The 15,317-nt window shown below is 42.8% G+C and overlaps 1 protein-coding gene across 12 annotated transcripts in view; it reads left to right on the top strand.

The window, feature by feature from the left end:
* Positions 1–1,574: 1,574 nt before the first annotated feature.
* Positions 1,575–15,317, top strand: part of LOC18437336 (uroporphyrinogen decarboxylase 1, chloroplastic) — a 61,629-nt gene continuing 47,886 nt past the window's right edge. For 7 of the 12 annotated variants that reach the window (XR_016051007.1, XR_016051006.1, XR_016051008.1 and 4 more), the window contains exons 1-2: positions 1,575–1,831; positions 2,012–2,142. Coding sequence is in view for 3 of the 12 variants with exons in the window: in XM_088860431.1 (XP_088716557.1) it covers positions 1,809–1,831; positions 2,012–2,142 (154 nt within the window). In the remaining 9 variants the exon portion in view is untranslated. Of the gene's footprint in view, positions 1,974–2,003; positions 2,143–15,317 lie in introns of those variants that run through there. The other 5 variants (XM_088860429.1, XM_020669054.2, XM_011626217.3 and 2 more) reach the window with 5 other exon arrangements.

The raw sequence follows: 15,317 nt of genomic DNA, 5'->3' as shown, positions 1-15,317 counted from the left end.
TGTGAAGAAAACAACAATAATATAAACTAATTCAAATCATGGGAGATCGTAAAATTTCTAAATAAAATCTCGCCTAAGCTTTCTAACCATGATATCTCATACCCCTCACTTTTTCATAGCATAAAGTAGTTCAAGCATTACCTAAGCTGATTGAGCATATCAAATAATGGATGAGGAAGATGGGCTAGGGTTTAGATTCTGGCAACTACGAATTGTAATTTTGAAATCCGGCGTAAATATGCTACTTCAAAGACCGTGGTGAGAAGAAAGAATCACCGTTGAGTACTTCTCAGTGTGCTCCTGATGGCCAGAACTTGAGGACGGCAAAAAAGTCTAGATTTGTCGATCTTGGCCCCCAAGAAACTGGTACGATGAAGAGAGAAACAAAAAGGAAAGATAGAAACCCTAGAAAATACTGGTGCAGAGAGCGGAGATGGAGGAGTTATGAGCACATAAAAGGTTTTGAGCGAGGGTGCTGCTTATTGTGCTTTAGTGCTTGATAGAGAGAACAAGAGGAGAGAGTGTTAGAGAGAACAAGAGGAAAGAGGGGTAGAGAGATTGAGGTAAAGAAAAAGAATAGGGAACAAAGGTCCAAGATGAAAAAAAAAAGAGGAATCGCAATTTCAAGTTTCCGGTTTCCTTTGAAAATGCATTCCAATATCTCCACTGCCCTTTTTATTAGACGGTAGATGAACATGTAGCACATATTGTGTGGTCCAGGCGTCAGCCTTATATAAATATTTCATTTGATATCGAAACTGACCCTTAATAACAAGATTCTTTTATTTGACATCGAAACTAGCCCTTAATTTAGAGTTTCTACCTTGATTATCTCATGGACAAACAAAGGAAAGGAAAGAGTTCGTATGCACCAAATTTACCAAAACGTGGGAGAACTCATGTGAGTAACTCAAGCCCACCAAAACTAAGCATCACAATGTTTAGCTGAATATTAATCAATCAATCATTACACCATTATGTAATCATATCAAATTGCTCCAAATAAACAAAATTCTTCCCATTAAGTTTCAGGTATTAATGACAAGTGGTATAATAAGTGTTCGAAAAATCAAACTAGAACGATTAACTGAGTATGGGTCTAGGAGCGGTTGGAACTGGAACCGGACTAACAGGGCAGTTAGCCGTACTAATCGGTCCAATAGATTTTTTTTAATAGGTACAAAACTCCAAAAAAAAAGAAAAAAAAACTTAGATTAAGTGTATACTATCTTATTACATATATTTAACTTACAAACTTTTTTGGATAATTAACAAGAACCCCCTTTCCGCAAAGCTCAAAATTTTGAAAAGCTCAAAATTTTTTGAGAAACCAGAACCCCTTTCCACATTATTCTACAACAAGTAATTAACCCAAATTTTGGGTCCCAAAACTACTAAAATTAACCCAAAATAAAAAGTAATCCAATTCATATGAAAAAAGATGCACTAATTTTTTCCATTATTACAAATACAACTGTACCATGAATTCAATAAAAAAACTAAAAAGATCGAGCAACATTATCATTACCATGCAGTCATGCACTATATAAAAAAAGAAAAAAAAGGTGAAAGGCGACGTTGCTGATTTGCTGGGCGCACAATCCTGTGGCAAACGAAACCTCCGTTGGCTGTGCTCTGCAGGATGAGGGGACTCAGCACCAACAACAACCACCCTATAACACCGACACCTCTTTTGTTTTTCGAAGATATGTGACACCAACAGCTCACGCCTTTGCTCTTCTTCACTCTTATTCGAAATCACTATGATATTCTCTGACTGAAACTGCATTTCTTTATGTACAGATGATATGAGTCCCTCGTCTTTAACCAGGTTCATCACTTTCTTTTGTTTCTCCATTCTTCATCGCCTCTCTTTCCTTCCTTTTTCATGGCAAGAGACGGTGGATTCAAAAGCCTTGACTCTCTCTCCTTGGACGACACACATGCTGGCTTTTATTTGTATCAGTTTCAGTGTACGTTTCTCACTTGTTGTTTGCTGATATATTGGTAGCTGCTCAGTCTGCTGGAGCTCTTCTAGCTTGTTGGTATCAAATGCTTTTGTGGCCAATGAAGGCAAGAAGATGATAGGCTACCCAAAAGGGGCTTCGAGGCTGAGGCTAGTAAGGGCAAGCATCTCTAGTGGTATTTTTATGCTTCCTTCTCTTTGATTATTGCTTCTCTGTTAATTCGGTGTGATATTTCCATGGGGCTAGGATTTTTCTGGATACTTTTGTGCTGGCTCGAATAATTGCTTCGTTATCAATTTTTTGATTTTGACTATTTCTTTGAAAACCGAAGGCATTGCAAAAGTGCGATATTGATATTTCGTTTTGTATATTTTTTCCTTTATTGTTTATTTTAGGATATAAGTTTCTTTTTGTCTTCAACTAGTTCTTGTGAGTTGCTTCTGTGCAAGAATACAGGCTGGGTTGGGTGCCCATTAAAATTATTTATTTTTCTGTGGCATGCATTCCATGAAAATAGAAGAATTGTTACTTTAGAACAGTAATTTGGACAATGAATGAAAAAACAGCCGCCTTGCGGCCTAGGCTGTTTTTTTTCAAAAACTCCTAATCATGGACTGGTGTCCTGCTTAAGGCAGGTCCTTGAAGGCGCCCGCATTGCCCAATGCTGCAAAAAAAAAACTCAGGTAATGGATAAATTGTCATTTTACCCCGTAAAGGATTTTGGGGGCCATTTTTTGCTTATAAAAATTTGTTAGTAAAGTTTAGAGTGAGAAATGTTTTGAGAAAAACATGATTTTGAAGATTTGTAGTGAGGTCGAAATTTTTTTCGACCTCCTTGAATGGTCACGCAATTAATGGATATTCATCTCCAATCTTTTTGAGGCTTTTAATGGTTGTAAAAGAGGAGATTTGGGAATCAAAACATTTGGGTATGACCTGATATCGATTCCACTTCAAGAAGGTTGTTATATTTCAATATTTTTTATTAGGTTATGTATTTATTTTTTTCACAATGTCTTTTGATGTTATTCTTTGCTATTCGATTTTTTTTTTTTTTTGTGATACTGTATGATATATATTTGATAATTTATTGACTATTTACATCATTATTTTCCCATTTTAATATGTAGTTTGGGTCTTTGGGGAAACAATTCAATAAAAAAGTCCATTGGCACCAAATCGATTTTTTTTTTTGAAACGTTAACATTGTATTACTGAGACAGTAATGGTTACAAAAATGAGAAGACCAAGAGCCCCCACGGGGTAGCTCTTCGTAAAAAATACGTCAATGAGCCATATACAAAAGGGCGCGTATAAAACTCTCCCGTTTACAATGATTTACAGTGTCTTTCCAAAAAATTAAACCAAAAACCAAGGAAGACGCTTTTGAAGCTACGAAGTGTGCCTGTGGTCCGTGACAAAAAAGGAGTGGGACCTGGCGTTTTCTTCCTCTTGGATTCGAGCTCCCTCCTTCGCCATGAGATTTGCGAACACGTTGGACGTCCTCTAGATATGCCTCCAGGAGACGTCCATATCCTTGCAAATGTGAAAGATTTCATCAAAAATAGTGGTGATTGCCAAGGGGGAGGGATCTTCCCACTTGCCCAAGAGATAGTATTTTGGGAGTCTCCTTCCACAATGAGGCACGATCCCCAAGAAAGGTTGAACTTTTTCAGCCATAGTAGCAAAGCCATAGCCTCTGCGAATTGGGAGTCACCATTACCGAGGCGTTCAGAGTACATTAAGAGCACTTTCTGGTGGTGGTCTCTAAAAACTCCTCCAGCATCAGCCGGGCCAGGATTCCCAATCGAACAATCGTCAAAGTTTAACTTAATGCTGCTAGCAGGTGGAGGTTGCCAGTTGTTATGTCTAATAGCCTTTCTAGGTTGGTGGTAAAGAATATTTTCCCATTGACTATGGAAGAGGTTCCTTGGAAGGCCCATGAATGTCCGGTGATTAGAAGCCCAAAATGAGGCCAAGGTAGAGACCCTATGAAAGAGAGCTGGGGTTTGTAGTTTGATGCCTTGAAAGATTCTGTTATCCCTTGCAACCAATAAGATCCATATGGTAGCAGCTACAGTAGCTTTCCACAGAGTTTTTCCAGCTTTTGGCCATTAAGTCCAGGTCGTAAGAAATAAGGGCTTTGATCGAGGATGGCGTGACCCATTGGATACCAAACAGCTGTACTACCATACTCCATTAATCGTGCAACATTGCAAAGAAGGAAAAGATGAGGGTTAGATTTCTCCTCAGAAAGACATAAAGCACATCTATTGGGGATGGGGATCCCCCTTTTTTGGAGTTGGTCCACCATGAGAGCTTTGTTGGATGCAGCAATTCAGTTAAAGGTTTGCACCTTGGGTGGTGCAATGGTCGCTCAGACTTTTGCCAGGGCTGATGGAGGGTTGGTAGGAAGGGTAGGGGCCTGAGAGAGGCTCTTATAGAAAGAGGCAACCATGAAGAGGCTAGTAGGAGTTAGCGTCCACATCAGAGAATCAGTCCCATTTAAGGGAATGAAAGTTGAGTATAGCGCTGCCGAGAGAGTTGGGAAATGTAAGGCTTCCTCATCAGTGAGGTGCCTTCGAAATGAAGGGTTCCAATTTCTTCAGCCTTCTATTAGCACCATTTCGTCAGCTACAATGGAGTGTTTGTTTGTGGCGAGCAAGAATAGGGTTGGGAAAGCTTGGCTCAGAGGGGTATGACCCAGCCAAAGATCAGACCCGCTGAAGACGTACCCATCTTTTGAACTGTGTGATAGAGGTAAGGATAGATTTCCAGGCTCCTGACGCTTTCGGCCACTGTCTATTATCTGGCAACCATACTCCTTCCAGGATTCTATATTTACTTCGAAGGATTCTAGTCCAAAAAGAGTCAAGCTGAGTAGCTAGGCGCCACCATCATTTTCCGAGTAAGGCCGAATTGTGTTTCCTAAGGGTCCAAATCCCTAGACCTCCAAGTTTTTTAGGTAGGCATATGTTTCCCACGCGACCAGGTGGAATTTGGTCTTCTTTGCATGCCCTTACCACAAAAAGTTCCGCATGAGCTGTTCTAGGCGATTGGTCACCTGAGTAGGCATGTGAAAGAGAGACATTTGGTACACCGGGGAGTTTATTTGCCTCAAATCGATTGAATATTGTTTTTTATCTTTTCTTTTATATTTTTTTAATGTTGCTTTTGATTTTTAGCTATTTAATTCATATTCAAAAGTCTAAATGTTTATATTTGATCTGTACTTTTGACTTCTGCGTTTTGAACAATATATTACATACAAAACTTACTTGTTAAATAAAAAAAAGTCATTTCTATATACAATGAAATGGGAGGGAGATGTGGGGGGGCCAAAAATCCGCAAGGATTTGCACTTCCCAAAAAGCAGGTCACCTTTGTCTCTGGTCACCGGCCTAGGCAGCCACATCCGTGTTTTTAAACATTGAATTTGGAAAATAAATAAGTTGAGGTTATGATAATTGAAACGTAAAGAGAAAAGAAATACATTTAAAGTCTTGGGAACATGGATTATTTTTCACTAGTTAAAACTTAAAACTATTTGTATTCTTTTTATATTCTGGAAGTGCTATGTGGAAATGTCAAAACCGTGGCCTTCTTTGTAGAATGAATACACTACTCAAAAAACGAAAATAAGAGGAGCATTTCAATGATCTTTAACTAGGAAAATGTTGGTTTCTAGGTTCTCGGAGGCTTGGAAAAACTCTTCATTTTGGGCTCCATACTGGTGAACCATTCTCAAAACATACCATGGAATGTGAGTGTGTTTTAAGTATGCAAACAAATTAAAAGCATCCAGAAAACCCCCAATGTTTCTCTATTCCAAACCTCGTGGGACTAAGTAATTCTCCTACTTATAAAGCCATGGAGAGACTTGTCTCTAGGCAATGTGGGAGCAAAACTTTCATGTAAGTAACACTTTGCCTTGAGATTGAAAATTGCCTTTACAAAATATCATATGTTGTTCTGGAACGACCTTTTCAAAAACTAACAGAAAACAGATATAGAGTTTTCTAAAGTATCTAAAGTGTATAGAACTAAAATCCAGAAATTTAATGAATTTGATAGGATAGAGATGATTTGTTATCTGTAAAGAGAACTGGGAAGAACAATAAAACGAGATACAATATTTGAGATAATTCTAAAAGAGCATGTGATAATTTTAATAGTTTCGGCTAAATGTCTATTGTTATTTGGTAGTTACTCTAGAAACTGGATAAGATGGCTGAATTGCATACCTACATCGATTTCTGAAAGCCTCACTACTCTAAACAGAAATAACTTGGTGATTCATCTGGTTATGATCCTCAACACTTTCAAGACTTAAAATATGCTGAATTTATTTAATGCGTTTGATTTGTTCTACTAATTATGGCTTGTCAATGTTTCTTGGTGTGTTTTTATTCGTTCGACAACCTCAAATGCCGCTATCTGGAGTGCTTTTTGGTATCACCTGAAAAGGAATCATATAAATGCGGTGGAACAAATTCTATTCATCTCACAGGTTCTTTGAGCTCTATCCACATTAGTGTCTAGGAACCCTGTTCATCTCCGTCAACACCTTTGTGACCGAAAAGACACCCATGCTTCTGCCAGTATGATTCAACAAGATTCCCCTGCTCCACCCAATTTTTGTTCGAGTATTTGCACTTATGTTCTCCTGTTGATTCTTATGCTCAATCATGCAGTTGGGAATGTTCTCTAACATACTTCTCCTTCCCTTAGTACTCATATCAATTATTTTGTTTGCAAAGAGTGTTGATCATGTGCATGTGCCTTAACATTGATTTTTATTTTTGCTACCTGAAAATGAAGAGTTATGCTTCTCATAACCTCAAGACTCCCAACTTGTAAACGTAGATTAAGATGTAATGAAAGTTTCGGACACTATACAACTTGCTTTGTCTGTTCTCCTAGACACCTTTGAAGATCTCAAGTCAGTTGTGCCATTTAAGTAAGTTTGTTGTCTCAGGAGTTATGAGAGTTAAGATGGTTAGGAAGGAGAGGGATGCCATCAATTGGTGTAGGTTCAGATCCTTAACCATCAAGTTGACACTTGCACTGGATAGTTATCTGAGGAGATATTGTAAGCTTATTTTAACTCAATCTGTAGGACAAATATACTTCTGGATCAGATGCATATCCATGAAAAGCATGCATAGGAATGCTAGTATGTAACTCCATCTCAAAAGAAGGTGGAAAAACAACGCAGGCTGAACCAAAGGCTTGCAGATCAGCAGAATCGAGATTGCTTAAACATTGAATGTTAGAATTTTGATAAAATTGGTGTAATGGTCTGGGTAGGCGTATTATTGTGAGAATTATTTCATGCCAAAAAATTGAAGGAACTTTTGAATAGAAGAAGGGCATTGTTGTTTTCTATTTTTTGGGTAAGTAGGTCATGAGTTTTTCTGAGATAATAATTATTGTTGATAGTAGACGTTGAAATTCTTGGTGAAATGGGATGCTAGTCACATCAAGATGTCTGGAGCTAGAGAAAACTTAATCTAGTTTGATGGGGACAAATTGCTGAAGAATACCTGGAAAAGCCATGGTAGAAATATAGGTAAGGGATTTTAGAAGGGTTTATGTTTCCAAAGAAATCAAGGTTAAGCGAAAGAAGGAGAAGAAAGGAAGGAGAGAGAGGGAGGGAGGGAGGGAGGGAGGAAGCGAGAAGGATGGTGACAGTTTTCACATTTTTCTCGCATTTTCCATTTGGTGCGTTCTTTTTCATGCTTTTCTTTAAATTTTCTTTGCACTTTTTTTTGTAAAGGAGAAATAAAAAGGGACCATGTTAGGTGATTGGCGAAGATGGCGTGCGATTTGGTTGGATGGGATAGTGGGAGTTGGAGCATTGGTCATATAGAATTTTTACAATGTAGTTACTTGAATTGTGTACGAAGGTCGTGATTCTGGTTCGGAATCGCGATTCTGCATTTTCCAAGATGAATCGCTATCTCGAAAGATAGGTATCATGATTCCAAATTTCTTGATTCTCGTTCCAAATTGTTTTTTATGAATTCCTATTCCTGGAAGTTGGTAATCCAGATTCCATCTCACAAAATTTGTGATTCATAGGTGCTCAAGATTGGGTTTCAATGTACACAAGATTGGGTTTCAATGTATGTGAGAGAAAGATAATATGAGAGGCTTCATGGCTCGTCGTAGTCCCATCCCTCCTCTGAGATGCTGGAACGACATCTACAATCGTTACCCCATAATCCTTCCACCACCACCTAAATCTGCGGCCACTTCACCACCCCCATGTCCTCACAGGGCTTCTTACTCTCAGGTTTTAGCCTCCACCAAGTCGACCACCATCATTTCTTCTAACCCCGCTCCACCACCATAAAGTACACCTCATCCTGCTGAACAGTCCCCCTTCCTCTCTTTTTGCATCTCCATCCCACATGAGGAGATTGTGAAAAACAAGTCTAAGCTTCTCTCGTCCTTGATTGGAACCTTCCAACCTAGTCGCCATAATATTAGAGGGATTGAAAAAGGCGCTCAAAATCATTGGGGGGAACCAAACCTTATCTGCAAAGGCCTTGCAAGTGGCGATATCCTCTTTAGCTTCCCCTCTTCGAAAAGCGCCCAACTCGCTTTACAGGAAACCAAAACTCTCACCTTCCATGGAGCTCAGTGCCACCTCCGGTCCTGGTCCCCCAAACTGGGATCTATTATGAAGCAAAGGGTATGGCTAACCTTTAACCATATCCCACTCCAAGCGTGGTCTCTTGAAACTTCCGACATCTTGCGGTAGCATGTGGGTCTCTCATCTCAATTCATTGGATTTCGATTGAAACCCTCCCACTACGTTCTATACAAGTGCTGGTGGAAGTTTTGGACTCCAAACACATTCCCCAAGCTTTATGGATGGAAGTTGAGGACCTTTACTTTCCAGTGTCGATCTCCTGGTCCCCGGCTTCCCCTCCTTCTCCCCATTTCCTCCACTATGAAGACCCTGCTAAATCACTGGATGCTTGCTCTGATCCTTGGACCTTGATTTATAAGAAAGCTCGTCTGCGTAGGAGATGCCGCCTACCTCCAGATCTGGCCGTTGGTAAAGTACGCCACCACAGCCCCCAGCTCCCTCTACCTTCGGCACCGCTGCTTACTCTTGACCCGACCCATAGTGAGCCTGCCTTCCTTGGCCCACCTGCTGATGGTTCACCTACCTTCTGTCGTCGAACCGGAAAGGAGGCCAACTGTGCTTCACCACCCTTCTCTCTGTCTTCGGGCCTCATTAACGACCCGGGCCCGTCTTTCTCGAAATCCCCCCCTTATTTCAAACACCTTCCTGTCCTCCTCCTCAGCTTGACACGTGCCCCACCAACCCGTCCTCCTCTGTACCCCTGCCGCTCCCCTCTGCTTCCCAGGGCCAAGTGTCATCTGAGGTTTCCACGCGTCCACCAACCCCCCATGATGACACTGCGACAGCGCCGTCCTCCACAGCCCTCCTGCCCCCCTCGCCGCTTACATCCTTCAACGGTCACCTCTTGTCCATCTGTCGTAGGCTCTGCCTCCCTCGGCTGCGGCCTCTCTCCAGGTGTCACCCGCCCTAACCGCCATAGGCCATGTGTCACCTGCATCGCCACTACCTTCTCCCCCCTCTGGTGATGTGGCCACATCACCCCTCCTTTTTACCCCTACCTCCCTGTCGTTCGTTCCACCTAACCCCACGGACGTGTCACGCCATGTTTTCACTCCCCCAGAACTCAAAGAACCCCGCCGTCTTGATCACCGACACTCGTCGGTCGCGCAGCCTTCCCCTCTCTATCTATCATCAGCGCCGTCTTCAGCTTCCCCCTCCTTAGCCGACGTGGCCACATCCCCCTCTCCCTCTACTTTCGCACCCCCGTCCTCCGTCCCACCACATCCCTTTGAAGGGTCGTGTCCTGATCTTTCCTCCTCAGATAGGGGACACCAGCTTTTTAACCCCTCTCCCATTAGGTTCGCCAGCCTTTCCATCTTCCTCCTCTCTGGTGCCTCTCCCTTCTAACCCACTCCTTTCTCTTACCTATCATCCCTTCTGCCTCACGGATATCCTCACACTTTTACTTAGTCCAGAGGAGTCCTCCAACCTTCGTCATTTCCTCACTATGGACAGGAACCTCCTCCCCCAAGGCATTGTGACTACCCAAACCTGGGAGCATTATCCCCCGGAGCTTGACTCAATCTCTTTCATGCTGAGCATTTATCTCTCCTATGCCCCACACCTGGTTCAAATCACCAGTTTAATACGCTCCATTTTACTTGGCCTCCCTCTCACCCTGTTCAATATGCTACTCTCTCCTTTGTTCAGACACATCAATTCCTAACCTATTTTCCCTCATCCCTTTCGTCCCCTCCCTTGCCTCAGTACCCTACCTCGATTAACGCACAAGCCCTCTTCTCGTCCTACTCCCCTTCCCTCACACTTATGCAGCCCACTTCTTCTTTGGTTCAGCCCTTTATCGCCCAACCATCTTCCCACCCTTCCTCCAACCCGGGTCCGCCTATCCCTATCCCTCTGCCTGGGGCTGTCTCTGAGTCCCTTCCTCCTTTGCCTTCTGAACTCCAGCCCCCCAACAATACAGAGGTGCAACTGGAATCGGTGGAAGAACCGACAGAGGGCTAAAGTCTGCCCCCCCCCGTATCCCATGAGAACACAAAGGAGCCGGATGAGGACAGAAACAACAACATCGAAGCAAAAATGAAGGAGATGTACAAAATCATGGGTTTCCATCATGATGGCCCAGAAGGACCGGCCCACAAGTTCTTAACAGTAGATGCACAAAGCAGATTAAAGGTGAGACTCAAATGACAAAGAGAATTACTTAGTCTTTTCTCTTCTATCTCTTTTCAAGAGAAGCCTCCCTGTGACTCCCCATCAGTTCTCCTAACCTCATACCCCAGGAGGTCATCTAGGCTGGCCTCTTTCTCTTCTTCCCCTCCAGACCCATGAAGATAGTCACATGGAATGTTAGGGGACTGGGACAACAACCCAAAAGGAACGCTGTCAAAGGTTTAGTTCTCAAACACTCGCCCATTGTCCTAGCCCTTATCGAAACCAAACAACCAGAGCCTACCCTTCAGCTCATCCGTCAAATTTGGGGCAAAAGACATACTCAATGGGTATCACTACCAGCGAATGGGGCTTCTGGAGGTATCTGGGTAGTTTGGATTTCCATGGACCATTCTCTCATTTCTTCACATATAGGGGTTTTCTCTGTGACCATTCTTTTATCTAGTGTCCCTGATGGTATTCCCTGGAAACTCAAGGCCATTTATGGGCCAAACTCTGCCTCACTCAAACACAGTTGGTGGTCTGAACTGGATTACGTTGCAGCTCTTCTACAACCTATTTCGTGCTTGGGAGGAGACTTCAACGTTACCAGATGGTCTTATGAGAGAAACTCCCTTACCCCCATCTCTCAGGACATGAGGGACTTCGCTGATTTCATTAGCAGGAATGAACTCATCGATATTCTTCTTCAAGGCAATCACTTCACTTGGTCAAATCATGCCCTTCCCTCTCAAAACTTGATCGCTTCCTGTTCTCCACAAATTGGGAGGAACAATTCCCAGGGTCCCATGCTTTGGTCTTACCCAAACCTATCTCTGACCATTGTCCCATTTTCCTGGACACCAACATAGTGAGAAGAGGGTCCAAACCTTTCAGGTTTGAACTAGCGTGGCTAGAAGAGGCGTCTCTTACTACTATGATACCAACTTGGTGGGATTCCTTATCATCCCATGTTAGGGGTAGAGCAGGCTATATACTCCAGACTAAAATCCAGCTTCTCAAAGCTTCTATCAAAATTGGAGCAAAGCTGTACCTGGAAACTATTCTCAAATCAAATCCAACCTCTTGGATACCATCCAAGGACTAGCCAACCTTGAAGAATCCAGACCTTTGGACACCTCCGAAATTAACCTCAGAACCTAGTCCAAACTGGATTACCTGTCCACTCTTAAAAAAGAGGAGATCTATTGGTTCCAGAGATCTAGGATAAAGTGGTTAAAAGTGGGCGACCAAAACACAACCTTTTTCCATTGTACAGCCAACTACCGTAGAAGGGACAACACTATTGCAGTGCTTAAAGTCAATAACAGCTACCTCGCCCAACCAGCACTAATAGAGCAAGCTATTATAGAGTTCTTTCAAACTCTATACACTGCCCAGGCTGGCCCACGACCTTTAATTGCTGATCTTGATTTCCTGGTCCTCCCTGACGATTTAGCTACTTGGCTAGAGCAACCCTTCTCTGAAGATGAAATTGTACAAGCAATTAATGCCCTAGCCAAAAGACAAAGCTCCTGGTCCAGACGGTTTCCCGATTGCACCCTCCAAATTTATCTGGAGCACCTTTCATCTTGACTTCGTGAACTTCTTTGAGGAATTCTTCCAAAGGGGAGTCATCCACAAAGCAATCAATGCCACCTTCATAGCCCTTGTTCCAAAAATTGAAGGGGCACAGGACACCAAGGATTTTTGACCAATTAGCCTTATGAACTTGACTTACAAAATATTGGCTAAGGTCCTCGCGTCTAGACTTCAAAAGGTCCTCCCTTCTGTGATCTCTCCATCTCAATCAGTCTTCATCCAAGATAGACAGATCTTAGATGGAGTCTTAGTGGCTAATGAGTGTATTCACACTAGACACTTGGCTAAGAAACCTGGCTTAATTTTCAAAATAGACTGTAAGAAAGCCTATGACCACGTAGACTGGTCCATCTTGGAAGAGTCCATGGTTAGAATGGGGTTCAGGGTACGATGGAGGAGTTGGATGAGAGAATGTTATTCTCATCCCCATTTTTCCATTATCATCAATGGGACATCAAAAGGCTTCTTCCCAGCCTCGAGGGGACTCCGACAAGGGGATCCCCTTTCCCCCTTCCTTTTTGCCATCGCAGTGGAAGTTTTCTTCAGATCCTTATCCCGTCTCTATCAATGTGGCCTTCTTTCCGGCTTCAAAAGTAGTAATCAGGGCCCAACAATGTCTCATCTGCAATACGCAGACGATACCTTGGTCTTCCCTGACGCTACACCAAATGAAGTCGACAACCTCAAACTTTTCGTCATGTGTTTTTAGAAAGCAACATGCTTCAAAGTAAACATGGAGAAATCTAAAATGATGGGAGTAGCCATGACAAATGCAGAGGTAAGAGCCCTCATCCCAGATTGGGAATGTAAAGTGGAAGACCTTCCACTAACATATCTAGGCCTTCCTTTGGGATTAGGGAAACCAAAATAGAGGCTCTGGTCTCCGGTTTTAGATAAAGTTGAGAGACGCCTCACTAGTTGAAAAGGTCGATACCTTTCCCCAACAGGAACAGTTACCCTGATTAAAGCCACCTTGGCAAATACCTCGGTCTACTTCATGTCCCTATACCAAATGCCTGCACAAGTGGCCAACCGCATAGAATAACTTATGCGGAATTTCCTATGGTCTGTACAGGCAGAGAAGACTAAATTCCATCTTGTAGCTTGGGAAAACATCTGGGGGCTTAAGAATCCAGACCCTAAGAAAACAGAACACAGCTCTCCTAGGAAAATGGTGGTAGCGCCTAGCTTCTCAACTTGAGTCTCTCTGGGCTCAAGTGCTACGTCGCAAATACAAAATTCAGGACGGAACATGGATACCAGAGAGGCTCCACAGACACAGAGCGTCAGGGGCTTGGAAATCCTTAGCCTCCTCTTTGTCACAGTTCAGAAGACACATAAGATTCCATCCTAGAGAGGGACATAGGGTAAACTGTTGGACATATTTTATGGGTTGGAAACTCTCCGCTGTACCAAGCATTCCCAACCCTTTACTCACTTGCATCCAACAAAAACTTCACTATCGCCGAGGAAGTGCCTCTTTCAGGCGGATGGAGAGTTTGGAATCCTTCTTTTTGAAGAAACCTCTCAGACGAGGAAACCCACCTATTCCAATTGCTTTTGACGGCTCTCTCCGCGCGTCTCTTCCCAACAAATGGGAATGATACTATAGTTTGGAGCCTCTCCCCTTCAGGCCTCTTCATAGTAGCTTCCTTTTATAAAAGCCTCACCCTACCCCCCACCTTTCCTCTCAACCCCACCTCAATCCTGTCAAAACTCTTGTCAACCATTGCCCCACCTAAGATTCAGTTTTTCAATTGGATAGCCTGTTCCCAAAGAGCACTCACGGTGGACCAATTACAAAAAAGAGGGATTTCAATCCCTAATAGATGCTCTCTGTGTATTTGTGAGGAGGAAACCAACTCACACCTCTTTATTCATTGCGAATTTACCCATAAGCTGTGGAGTCTTGTGCTACAACTCTTGGCATCCAATGGGTCACACCACCCACAGTCAGAGCCCTTATATCTTACAATATGGAAGCTCAGTGGCCTTTGGCCAGTAAAACCTTATGGAAGACCATGGTGGCCGCCACCATATGGACAATATAGATAGAAAAGAATAACAGAATTTTCAATGGACTTCAACTCCACCCACCAGCTCTCTTCCATAAGGCTACCTCGCTGACCTCTTTTTGGGCCGCTAACCACAAAATCTTCTCAGGATTACCGAGGAACATCTTCCTTTCTCAATGGAAAATGTCCTCCACCATAGGCCACAGAAAATATCAAGAGCTAGCAATTGGCAACCACCACCAGAGGGCGGCATCAAGCTTAATTTCGATGGCTGCTCACTTGGAAACCCAGGCCCGATAGGCACCGGGGGCGTCTTTAGAGACTACCAGCCAAATGTCCTCCTCACCTACTCCGTGTATCTCGGAATTAATGATTCCCAATATGCAGAAGCCATGTCTTTACTATTGGGCATTAAAAAATTCAACCCATCTTGGGGCACACATCTGATTGTGGAAGGAGACTCTCAAAACACTATATCTTGGGCAAGTGGCATGACCTCCCCCCCTTGGCAATTGACAACAATTTTTGATGAAGTTACTTACATATGCAGGGATATGAACGTCTTATGGAAACATACATGGAGGACTTCCAATGAACTCGCAGATCTCATGGCGAAGGAGGGAGCTAGCTTCCACATGGAAAACCAGGCCAGGTCCCACTCCTTTTTTGTTCAGGACCACAGCTGCACTACATAGCCTGCCCCTACCCCCACTCGAGCAACCAACAGCTCCTTGTCTTTTCCTGTAAAACCATTGTAAATCTTGATACATGGGCGGATCTTATAAGCCTTTTTGTACATGAACGACTGATGTATTTTTTACTGTTAGACACCCATAATTAGAGGGTATCTTTAGTTTCATCACAATTTTGTAACTATTACTGTCTTAGTAATACAATGTTAACAATTCTATAAAAAAAATGTATGTGAGACCTCAATCCCAACTTTTAGGAATAAACAAA

Source organism: Amborella trichopoda, chromosome 3 (genome assembly GCF_054954075.1).
Source record: "Amborella trichopoda isolate Santa Cruz 75 chromosome 3, AtrichopodaSantaCruz75HAP2 v2.0, whole genome shotgun sequence".
NCBI classification, from domain to species: domain Eukaryota; kingdom Viridiplantae; phylum Streptophyta; class Magnoliopsida; order Amborellales; family Amborellaceae; genus Amborella; species Amborella trichopoda.
The sequence above is the reverse complement of the archived record's forward strand: the minus strand, read 5'-3'. Positions and strand labels throughout refer to the sequence as shown.